This window comes from Meles meles, chromosome 8 (assembly GCF_922984935.1).
Source record: "Meles meles chromosome 8, mMelMel3.1 paternal haplotype, whole genome shotgun sequence".
NCBI lineage: Eukaryota > Metazoa > Chordata > Mammalia > Carnivora > Mustelidae > Meles > Meles meles.
This window is the reverse complement of record NC_060073.1, coordinates 22,122,156-22,134,623: the sequence shown is the minus strand read 5'-3', so window position 1 is coordinate 22,134,623 and position 12,468 is coordinate 22,122,156. Positions and strand designations below refer to the sequence as shown.

Sequence of the window (12,468 nt, the reverse complement as noted above, 5' to 3'; positions counted from 1 at the left end):
TTACAGGTAGAAGAGTCTTACTTCTTCAGAAGGCTTAGAAATTTATAAAGCCACTTGTTACCTTCTTGCTCTCCTCAGGAACTTTACTAATTAGAAATTAGCTCGCATGGACACCTGGGTGGCTCAGTCCATTGAGGGTCTTACTCGTGATTTTGGCTCAGGTCATGATCCTCAGGATTATGAGATCAAGCCCCAGAGTCTGCTTAAGACTCTCTCTCTCTCTTTAAAAAGAAAAAAAAAAAAGGCTTTATGTTCGCTTTTTAAATGTCTCTGAAGTAGGCTTCTGGGTGTTTCATTTAATTAAATGTCTCCCTTTGGCTCAGGTCATGATCCTGGGGTCCTGGGATTGAACCCTGCGTTGGGCAACATGCTCAGCAAGGAGTCTGCTTCTCTCTCTCCCTCTGACCCTCCCCCTGCTTGTGCTCTCACTCTCTGTCTATCAAATGAATGGATAAAAGATCTTAAAAAAAAAAAAAAAAAAGATGTTTCAGAAAGGGCCAGTGACATCTTCATTTAAATTTTATCGGGATTATTACATTCAGTTTATTACTGGTTTACTTACTGAATCAGTCCTGTGGAGGAAATGACTATTGTAGTTGGTAAAAGATGTGGAAAATCATTTTGAAATGGAAAAGGAAAGACTTGAAGAGGAAACTCTCATGGTAAGCTGGTGGTCAGTGGGGTGCAGAGAAAGGGAGAAAGAATAGAAGGACAAAGTAAAGTTAGTTGAGAGAGCACCAAAGATAAATTTCATGTGTTTAGAAATACTACCCACCTTTCCCCCTACCACTGCACCCATATAGCTCCGGTATAAAATGGCTCAGGCTCAATGTTAGGTGAAGTCTACAGACTCACAGGAGTGTGATGGGATGGTAGTTTGCAGACAGGGTGGAACTTCTTCTTATACCAGGATATGATTTTTGTGCCCTCTAGGGGTTTAAGACACATCCAAAACATCCCTTTTGTAATGCAATCAAATTTTGTCCCTAATCACCTAGAGTTAGTATGGACTCCACAATTTCAAGGGCACAGTCCCCAATAAGAGTGCCCCTACTTTAGATACCTACAGCAAGTTCAGCAGTCCCCTGGCCACCTGTACTTCTGATCAGCTGGCTACCAGTTTGGGGGTTCCCATGGCCCCTTCAGGTTGGATAATTTGCTAGAACATCGTCTAGAACTTGGGAAAGCACTATACTCACTTACATTAACTATGAGGGGTAGGAATTAATATTAGCTAAATATAGAGACACATAGGGCAAGTTCTGAAAGAGTTCTGAGCTCTGTGCTTGGTGGAGTTAGGATACATCACCCTCCCTGCACACTGATTGATGTTCACCAACCAAGAAGCTCAGAGTTTTTATTGGGGTTTCATTATGTAGGCATGATTAATTGAATCACTGGCTCTGTGATTGAACTTGGTTTCCAGTCCCCCTCCCTTTTCACAGGTTGGTCTGGCTCAAAGCCTTAACCTTCTATTCACACAGTTGGTCTTTTGGGTGACCAAGCCCCATCTTGATTCATCAAGTTAACATAAACTCAGGTGTGGTCCAGAGGCCCACCATGAATAACAAAGAAACCCCTGTCTTCCTGGAAATTGCAAGGGCTTAGAACCACCCCAGGGATCCAAGACAAATACTTCACACTTTTTATTTCCTATTTGTCAGTGGATTCATGTGCCAGTTCATTCAACAAGTAAAATTCCAGAGATACAACAGTAAATAAAGCTGATACTATTTCTGTTTTCATGGAGATGGCTCCTGAAGAAGCATTTGGGAATGTTTTGCACATACTGAAAGACTGTTACTGAGGAAGTGGAGAGTGTCAGAGATTGGTTTCTGAGAAAGCAACATTTAAGTGGAGGCCTATAGGCTGACCAGCTCTGGGTGAAGAGATGTGGGAAGGGTTCCCAGGGAGAAGAAAAGCCTGAAGGTGAATGTGCTTGGCTGGTTGGAGGAACCGTTGGAAGACCTGTAAATCTAGAGTGTGGACCATGAAAGGGAACAGTGGCCAGAGTCAGGAGACTGAGCAGGGCCAGGTCATGAGAGGCTTAGAAAATCAACTTAATAGGTGTGGGCTTAATGGGAGGACAGTGTAGATACTGTAGAGTGTCAGCGGTAAATGGACATCATACTAGAAGTTTAGAGGGATTATTCTGACTTCTGAGTGGAAGAGGGCAAGAATTAATAAAAGGAGACCATTGAGCTTCTTTTAGCAACGAAACATAAGATGATGGTGGTAACTTTAGGATGTGGGCGATGGGAATGGTTAGGAGTAGACTGACTGCAGAGATGTTTCGGAAATAGAAACAAGACCAATGTCTACTGGGATGAGGGAGGGTCCTCATCAGTGCTTTTGTCTGATAGGAGTGACCAATAATAATAGTAACAGTGGCCTCTGCTTGTTTTTCCCATCATTATTGCCAACATCCTCAAGTACTTTTGTATGTCAGCCTCCATGCTAATGAATCTCATGCAATCCTCAACAATACTGTAAGGTAGGCATCTCTGTTTTTGTGCCCATTTTATGGACAAGAAACAGACTTAGGGAGGTTAAAAACATTGTCCGGGATTTGCAAGTAGTAATTAGCAACTTGCAGGTTCTGACTTGAACAACTGTATGCTGTTTGCCAAAGACAAGAAACCCTGGATCAGGACCAAATTCCCTAAAGAATATGATGATTTCATTTTGGGATATGTTAAACTTGAGAGAGCGGTGGTGAAATCCAAGTGGAGATTCAAGTAGACCTTTGGATCTCTGGTGACTGCACACTCCTTTGTGTTGAATGAGATTGAAGCCTGGTGTCACCAATCATGGCAAGTGGAATTGATACATGGATTTAATTTTTTTAATTTTTTTTTTTTTTTAGACTAGGAGACTCATCAGGAACATTGTCAGGCTAAGCATAGTGCCTTCTAGTTTCCTTAGACATGTTGGATGAAATTGGATTTCTAGGGTGAGAATAAGGCATAGAGTTCAAATGTACCTCCTTTTACTAGAAAAGCACTAATAGTATTAATTAAAACAGAACCTTTGACTTAAAACCGGGTAATTAGCTGTGATCTGTGATCTCAGAAATGTAAATAGAACTGTAATTCAAGAAGTAGACGAACATTCCTCCTGTTACCTAAGATTTAACTACCAAACTGTCCTTCTTCTTTCTTCCTCTCTTCCGACTTTATGGATGGCAGATCTTACCTAGTTTTGTAATGAGGATCACATAGCAATTTATAATTAAGCAGTGGAAACGAAATGTTCTGTTGTGTTGCTTTCGACTCAGTCTTAACTTTTCAATTTCTGATTAAAGGCACTGCAAATTTAAAGCCTTGTAAACTCTCTTTTATTTAGAAATTGCTACTCACAAGTGTATGAAAACTGTAAAGTTTGCAAAATGTTTTACATGGTGTTCCAAATATCATCTGTCAGAGTACGAACATGTGCTAGCTACAGCAATATGTTAAGTAAGGCAAAGAAGGAACACTTTGCAAACTCTCTCTAGACTGTCAGGCTAGATCCACTTGAAAGAAGGAGAGAGGAACAACTGGTCTACCCTTAATCAGTACGAGCAGTTGCTCTGGCTAAACTGTGGCCCGGAGCAGGCTTTCCGTCTCTACACTGTGCCGCTGCTCACATCTGATGAAAGCCGGAACCTTCCTGCTGCATCCCAGCATCTAGGACAGTGTCGGCTACAGAATGGGTCAATAACCACCTGTTGAAGAAATGACCACACAAAAATATCAACTCTCCTTCCTCCATTGACTAACATACTGATATGTTCCGGGCCATGGGTTAAAGATTTGATACATAGTATCTCATTTGCTTAAATTATTAGCCCTATTTTATATATAAGGACATTGAGAAAACTGAGGCCCATTGAAGTGAAATCACTTGCCCCTTGCAGGAGCTGGTTGTAGGAGAGTCAGGGTCTGTTGGACTCCAAGATCCAGAACTTGTTAGTTCAAAAGCTTATGACAGGGGCGCCTGGGTGGTTCAGTGGGTTAAGCATCTGCCTTTGCTTAGGTCATGATCCCAGGGTCCTGGGATCAAGCCCCGCATTGGGCTCTCTGCTCAGTAGGGAGCCTGCTTCCTCCTCTCTCTGCCTGCCTTTCTGCCTACTTGTGATCTCTCCCTCTCTCTCTGTCAAATAAATAAATAAAATCTTAAAAAAAAAAAAAAAAAGCTTATGACAGGAGAGGTTCCCCCCTACTTTTAGCATATACACTATTCCTGAAGTCTACATGTAAAAAATTCAGTCTGTTTTGAAATATAACGAAATAGTGCATTTTTTTTTTTCTAAACCATTTTATTAATGAACTGTAATAGGTTTTCCATTTCTCTAGTCTTTAGTTTGAGTGCTAGAACTGGGTTAGTGTATATCACTATGAATGTGACTGAAATTATCTTAACATTTGTATTTCGATATGATGAGCCGAAATTCAGAATACTTTACATTATTTGTCATGTATTGGGAAGCCCAACCATTAAGTGATGTACTTTTAAAGATTTTATTTATTTATTTGACAGAGAGAGATCACAAGTAGGCAGAGAGGCAGGCAGAGAGAGAGAGAGGAGGAAGCAGGCTCCCTGCTGAGCAGAGAGCCCGATGGGGGGCTTGATTCCAGAACCCTGGGATCATGACCTGAGCTGAAGGCAGAGGCTTTAACTCACTGAGCCACCCAGGCGCCCCAAGTGATGTACTTTTATACCACCTTAATTTCTTAAGCCTCTGATTAATCCGGAAAAAGCAGGTTAGAAGTGTTCTGTGTGTGGTTGTTGCCTGCATCGGTTAGTATTGTGTTCAAGTAGATTTTTATTTTTTTAGTAATTTATTGTTTGCCCTTCCCTCATGCCCAACCCAGACACCAAATATCTGATTTTCTAATGCCATCATTGTCTCAGAAGCAGCTGTTTTTGGTAAAGGGTTCTAAGTCCAATAAGGTCAGAAACAGCAGCAAGTGAATTTAGAAGAAACAAACCTTGTTAATGTTCTTTTTTTCTTTCTTTAACATTTTATTTATTTATTTGCCGGAGACCACAAGTAGGCAGAGAGGCAGGCAGAGGAAGAGGAAGGGAAGCAGGCTCCCTGTTGAGCAGAGAGCCTGATGTGGGGCTCCATCCCAGGACCCTGGGTTCATGACCTGAGCCGAAGGCAGAGGCTTTAACCCACTGAGCCACCCAGGCACTCCGTGAATGTTCTTTTTAAGTGGGAGATGTGGAAATGATTTTTTAGCAGTAATATGATACAGAATATTTATATAACATTTCAGAACTACTCTGGATTTTGAGTCTTTAGAATACAATACTTTATCAGTGTTGGTGTTTTCAAAAGTTCTGCATGGGGGATTAGGAGGAGGCTGTGGAGGGCACTGCTGAGCTCAGTGTACTTGACAGTTCTTCCCAGTGAGGGTTGGCTCTGTTAGGATTGTTGCTTTGCCCGCCACCTCCTTCTTTTTCTCCACTTACCTTGTCCTTGTTCTTGCTTTGTTGTGACCTCTGCTCTGTTTGCTTCATCTCTTCTGTTGGACTCTTCTTATCTTAGAACTCCAATGAGAAACTGTTGGGAAACATTTTATATCTGCTCATGATCCTGTGGTGATTGTTGGAGTCCTGGTTGGAATTCTGAGATCACATGGACATCCTTTGTTTTCGGAAAGACTTGGTGTCTTTCACATGAGTGAAAGGTTTTTGCGGGTCACCAAATAAAAAAACTTAAATCTGTCTCTGGTGTCTTACTTGAAGAATTGAAAAAAAAAATCAAAAATCCTCACTACTAAATAGATATTTAATGCCAATTTAAATGGGTGCCATTTAGAAGGGATCTTCAACCATCTGAATAATGTTGGAACAACTTGTGACATTATTTGGTTTGGTGAATTCTATAATGAATCCTATAATATATAAAGATGGCATTGCACACACCCATTTTTAATGAGATTACATTTTAATGGAAATATTTCCATCCTTCACTCCCACCCAAAGCCTGTTTTCTTCCTTTTCCAGTTCCCTGAAAGCTTTCCATCTGCCATTTGGTTATTGCTGCCACCTTATGTCTCAAAATAAAATTGCAATGGGATTGGCTTTTTCAAAAGATTTGCACTAGCAAGCAATTTATGGAAATAGCTACTTGAGAGCAACAGTTGTTTTTCTCTGCACTCTGAAGTGATGGCCAAGGGTGGAGAGATTCTTAGGTAGTGTATATTTCACAAGCAAAGGGTGCAACTCACAAAACAGGAAGGGATTTAAGAAGCCTTCGCCCTAGCATAGAACAAATTGCCTGTGTGACCTTGGCATGCACTTCTCCCTCATAAAACTGGGCTTAATGCTCTCAAAGATCTATTCCAGCTTTAATGTTTTGGGATTTTTTTTTTTCTGTGTGTAGTTTTGGATATGATAACATAGCCCTTATACATAATTCTGTTTATTTCTTTGGGCTAAAGTTCTCAGCGTTGAACACGTTTTACTTCAAAGAACTACGTTTAAGTTTTTTTTTTTTTTTTTTTTTTGGACAGACAGAGATCATATGCAGGCAGAGAGGCAGGCAGAGAGAAGAGGGGGGAAGCAGGCTCCCCGCCGAGCAGAGAGTCAGATGCGGGGTGTTCCCAGGACCCTGAGATCACAACCCGAGCAGAAGGCAGAGGCTTAACCCACTGAGCCACCCAGGAGCCCCTAGAACTTTGTTAAATAGATGTTTACATTTTCATTGTGCAAGTAGGTAGTCTTGATAGCTCTCCTTTGCTCAGTTAGAAACAGATCCGTTGTTAGTGCAGCCTTGATCAGAGTGACATTTTCCTGCTTGCTTTGTTTTTAGTGGGCTCTCTTGGCCCAACTTTGTACTTGCAATGCATGTTAAGATGACGAAGTCAAGTGTGCTGGTTATAAAGTTCCCAGATTTAAAAAAAAAAAAATCCAAGTCTGGATTTAAAAGATTTATGATTACACTCTCCAGTTTTCTTCTGCATTTCAAAATAGAGTGTTAATATTTCCATTGGCTAGAAAGAAATCTGAAGATAAAATTTTCTAGATCCAGGAGAGGGAAGGCAGATGGGGTTGGCTACATGTGATGGAATTTTTCTTCAGTCCTGAAGAATATTACAATTTGGCAAAGCATCTCCTGGAGGAGTCTGTTATTTTAAACTTACTTTGTAACAAATATTTTGTTTATTTGTAACATTTTAACAGATACTTTAGTTGTTTCTCTTAGTCACTCTGAGTTATTCATCCTTTATAATTCTGTCGATGGGTAAAGCAAAGTCAAGGGAACATAATGCCTCACCTTTAACTCATTTAGCCTTGTTAAAAGGTCTCCTATGGAATCCATTCCTTGAACTTCTGTTGGGTAGAGAACCTGCTGAATAAAATAAAAATGGATTTGGACCTGCAGTTATCAATTATGTTTAGATATAACCCCTGTTCAAAGGGGCATGAATCATAATTAAGTACAGTTTGCTTTGCCATTGTCCTTTGTTTTCAGATTTTCAGATTAGCTTCAGTGATGTTGTTCAGTCCATCGTGAGAAGGTTGTGCAAGTAAAATCCTGAGACTCATAGCCTCAAGTGACTGGCTTACTGCTAAGTAGAGAACTCTTGCTGAGTTATTTTGAACTACCAATTTTGTTAGTCTAGTGAAAAAGCTAGTGTTACTGTTGTCAGGTTTATTTGGCACAGCTCCTTCTAAATTGTGCAGACTGATCATAATTTCACTTTCTTTTTGTTACTGAAATCTTTCTTTTCTAAAACTTTAGTTTTATTAAACATTGCTACCAGATTTCTGTTTATTATCCAATTATTACTGATTTTTTTTTCCCTCTGAACTAAGTACTGGGTGAAGACATATGATGGCTTTAATGTGGAAAGAACCTAGCCTCCGAAGTCAAATTTCGAAGTCCGAACCTTCTTTATTCTATGACCTTTGGCAAGTTTTTTAACTGCTGTGAACTTTGGTTTCCTACTATGTAGAAGGGAGATTATAATAAGAACTACCTAACAGGATTGTTATGGTGAGTCAATGTACATAAGGTTATCCATTTCATTATTAGAAATTCCAGGATATTTTATGTATTTTCTTGATTCCTGCAAACGGATCCTTATTTTGAGTTTGTCTTTCTGGAACTAGGGAAAACCATAGAGTATCTGAGTATTAATGATATCTCTAAATAAATTTAGATAAATAAAGTCTATAAATTTTTTCTTGGCTTCTCGATTGTCTTATAATTCCAGCCTTAGGGGAGGTGGCTGAGGAGGGAAGATACAGAAAGACTAAAACAATGTTTCAGGGTTTATGATCTGGTGGGGATGGATGCTTCATTGGAGACATTTAGCCTCACCCACTCTCTTGGCCTCCACCACGAAGCCTTCCCTCACTTCCTCAATAAGGTCAGACTCCAGGAATAGGCTCCCATGGCACTCTGTATTTTGCAATGAAATAATTATTTCTTTTTCTTTAGTGCCTTTCTCTTTCTACAACATTGTGTATTCCATGATGCCAACAAACTGCCTTTTTCTTCCTAGTGTTTCTAGTTCCTAGTGCATGTCTTGTACACAGGTGTATGGCAAATATTTGTTGAATGATTAAACAAGCTTGTATTAGAGATGAAGAAACTGAGATGCATCTCAGGTGTGACTTATCCCAAGTCACAGGCTTTCCATTTCTAGTAGAACTCGGATGTCTGGTCCCCTATGCTGTGGTACTCTTCGCTCTTTCTACTACATTATGAAAATGTGTGTCTAGGGGCGCCTGGGTGGCTCAGTGGGTTAAGCCTCTGCCTTCGGCTCAGGTCATGATCTCAGGTTCCTGGGATCGAGCCCCGCGTCAGGCTTTCTGCTCTGCAGGGAGCCTGCTTCCTCCTCTCTCTCTGCCTGCCTCTCTGCCTAGTTGTGATTTCTCTCTGTCAAATAAATAAAATTAAAAAAAAAAAAAAGAAAGAAAGAAAATGTGTGTCTAGAGAGGAGATAAACAATACTTACAGGTAACTATCACAGAAGCAGAATGTACACACACTCCAGGGGATTATAGAAATTGAAGCGAATAAAAAGTCCCTTTGTCAGGGGACGGATGGAAGGTACAGGAAGGCTTATTGAAGGAGAAGACATTTGAACTAGACATACACTGATAGATTTCAGATGGAAAGGTGTGGGAAAGTTCACTCCAGCCATACAGTGTTTCATGCCTTTGTATGTGTCATTTTAGTCTTGATATTATTAATCATTATTTTAATAAATCTGTAAAATAAGTTGTATGTCAGCCAGCTAACGATCTTGTCTAATTTCAGTGAACAATGTGGGAATGTCATATGAGTATCCTGAATACTTTTTGGACGTTCCTGACTTGGACAACGTAAGTCTGTTTCTGTATAGTATGGTAACAAAAAGAATGCATGCAAGTATTGGCAAGGCAGCGTGGTATAATGGTTCACACTGTGAGCGCTGGAGTCCAGCTGCCCGAGGTTCACACTCTGGCTCTTCTCCTTGTTCCCGGAGTTTACCCTGGGGACGATCACAACCATGCTTAGTGTCCATTCCCACGTCTATGAAGTAGGCAACTTTATAGGGACGTTAGAAGGACTGAATGAGAAAATGTTTGTAACCTCATTAGTATAGTGCCAGGTTTGAAAATAACTCATTGTATTATTCTTATTTCTATTTTTATGATATCAATATAGCTTTGCTATTAGTATCAGGACCTGAACACCGATTTAGATATCATAAATATGTTAACATATAACAATATGGTTGATTCAACTAAACCTACCAAAATGAAAGCTGTATTCTTGAGGCCTGCTTAGTTCTTTAATAAAAATTAGAAAAGCAAGTCATTGAAAGAATATGTGAATTTTAAAAAACTGTTGAGAATCTCAGATTCAATAATTTTTCCCTTTGATATTAGCAGAAGGAAAATAGCATATTTATTTTGGATTTAGTATCTTTTGCTTCCAGATTTTCCTTACTACATCTACCTTGAATTTTGCATATTAACATTAGTTGCTGCTTTTGGTAGAAAAGTACTATAACACCAAGAGTGAATAAAATTTGCCTTTCTACCCCAACTCCTGTCATTTTCCAGTTCTCTACTCTATCTGGGGAATCGTTCAGTGGTTCTCTAGATCACTTGCATATACATATAAAATATGGTTATTTTACATGATGATATGTATATAAAATTATCAATATTTTCTTTTTTCAGACCATCAAGAAACTGATAAATATTAATGTTCTTTCTGTTTGTAAGGTAAGTAGCTTCTTTATAAATATGTCTTCCTTTTTTGGTTTTGTTCTATTTAAAAACATGATCGGTTCGTGCACTTCAGCCAGCTTCTGTTTCCATATGAGTAAGTATTCTCAGTGAAGGCAGTTATTTCCTACTGTTTTAGGGAAGTAGAAAGAAGCGAAGACCGAGCAAGTGTGTCATTTTGCTTTTTAACAACTGAGCCTATGCAAACAGTGTGGTAGGTCCTGAGACTACACAAGTAACCTAGGCCGAAGATTGATTTTTACAAAGTTTCCCTCTGCACATGGTCCTTCACTGATAAATTATTTCCATTTCGCATCCCCCATGACCATGAAAGTAGATGAATTAAACGTTGTGGTGAAAGCATTGTCAAAGTGCGGTAGTATGGGGCTATACAGTAAGGAGTGGTTTTTATTAGCCACACGTAAACATTCTGATCAAGTTTTAGAATATAAGTGAGGTTCAGTGGGGTTGACTCCGGAGCCGATGACCAAGAAAGAATTCTTGTGACGTCTTTGGTGCAAAATAGTGGTTTACTTAAACATGGAGACAGGACCCATGGGCAGAAAGAGCAGCTGCCCTGAGGTTGTGAGGGGTGTCTGATTATATATATTATACGGAAGAGGTAAGGAAAAAGGGAGGTTTCAAAAGAACTTTTATATGCTAAAGAGGACCTTACAAGATACCGGACACCAGAGGCCTTGCATTGTCAAGGGTTTCCCTCTAGTAAGGCATTAACCTCAAGATAGTTGGAAGAGGGCACCTGGGTGGCTCAGTGGGTTAAAGCCTCTGCCTTCAGCCCAGGTCATGATCCCAACATCCTGGGATGCAGTCCCGCATCGGGCTCTCTGCTCAGCAGGGAGCCTGCTTCCCCCTCTCTCTGCCTGCCTCTCTGCCTACTATCAAATAAATTTTAAAAATAAATAAATTAAAAATTAAAAAATTAAAAAAAAAAAAAGATAGTTGGGAGACTCCTGGAAGAAGAGTGTCCCATGTGTCCTACCCAGGAGTGAGGGGTGGGGAAAGGTTGCAGGGTGTCAGCTTGTGGTTTGTCCTCAACTTGCCTTCTGCTCCCTCATCAATTCTGGTTTCTAGTTGGTAGACACATTGCTTGTATGTGCCGACAAAAGATGCCATAGCTAATAACGTGCTAAAAGGAAGATTAGGTAGCAAATCTGAGTACCTGAGCACCACTTTTTTCCTTATGTGTTAGCAGTCACTCAGACTAAGGTACCATACCTTGATTATACATCCTAGCCTAGCAGCAAATATTGCCCGAGGCAGAATTTCTATAGGCAACGTCAAATACGTCAAATTTGAACCTACGGGAGTCCCCCCTTATCCACAGGGGATGCGTTCTGAGACTTCCCGTAGATGCCTGAAACCACAGATACTACCAAACCCTATGCATACTATGTGTTTTCCTATACCCGTGATGAAGTTTAATTTATAAATTAGGCTCAGTAAGAGATTAATAAAATAGCACAATTATAACAATATATTATAATAAAGTTTATGGGAATGTGGGCTCTCTTTCTGAAAACATCTGATTGTATGTACTTGTTCATGTACTTGCGCTGTTCTTGTGGTGATGTGAGATGATAAAATGCCTATGCGATGAGATAAAACAGGGGGAGGGACACAGGCGCCACGCCGCTGCTGCTGACCTTCTGATGATACAGGTCGGAAGGAGGATCCTCTTGACTGTGGGTAACTTGAAACCTTGGGAAGTGAAACCCCAGATAAAGAGCCATTGTACTGACAGAAAAGCCACGTTCATTTTCAGTAACTCTTAAATGCTCTATTTAAGGAAATGAAAAATATTGACCACAAAACTATTAGAATTAACCAGATAAATAGAAATAAGAACTTAATTAACTGATTTTCACTTGATGGCACGGTCTTGATCTTTTTCTCTATTGTGAATGTTTAACAAAAAATTCTCCTTGTGTCTTCATGTCCTGAGAAATCATATTAGTACATGCTTAATTTCAAAGTGCGGGGACCCGAAAATCTTGTGCCTTGTCCAACTTTTCAGGTATGGCTGTGCTTAGTTCATTCAGTTTTTATGTGGTTTTGTACAGTTTTGGCACTATGCTGTTTCACATAAACTGGTCACCGAATGAAAGCTTCATTGTGACTGTCTGCATACCATGTGGCATTTGATAGCTTACTACTGAGAGGCAACTTATCTGAATTATTTTGTAACATGACCAATAATTTTTTAAAAGAAATAATCACAGTATC

General features: G+C 39.8%; 1 protein-coding gene across 1 annotated transcript in view; it reads left to right on the top strand.

Annotated features, from left to right (window-relative positions):
* Positions 1–12,468, top strand: part of HSD17B12 (hydroxysteroid 17-beta dehydrogenase 12) — a 156,636-nt gene that overhangs the window by 104,385 nt on the left and 39,783 nt on the right. Inside the window, exons 5-6 of the mRNA XM_046016737.1 lie at positions 9,266–9,330; positions 10,177–10,221. Of these exons, the coding sequence (XP_045872693.1) occupies positions 9,266–9,330; positions 10,177–10,221 (110 nt within the window). The remainder of the gene's footprint in view (positions 1–9,265; positions 9,331–10,176; positions 10,222–12,468) is intronic.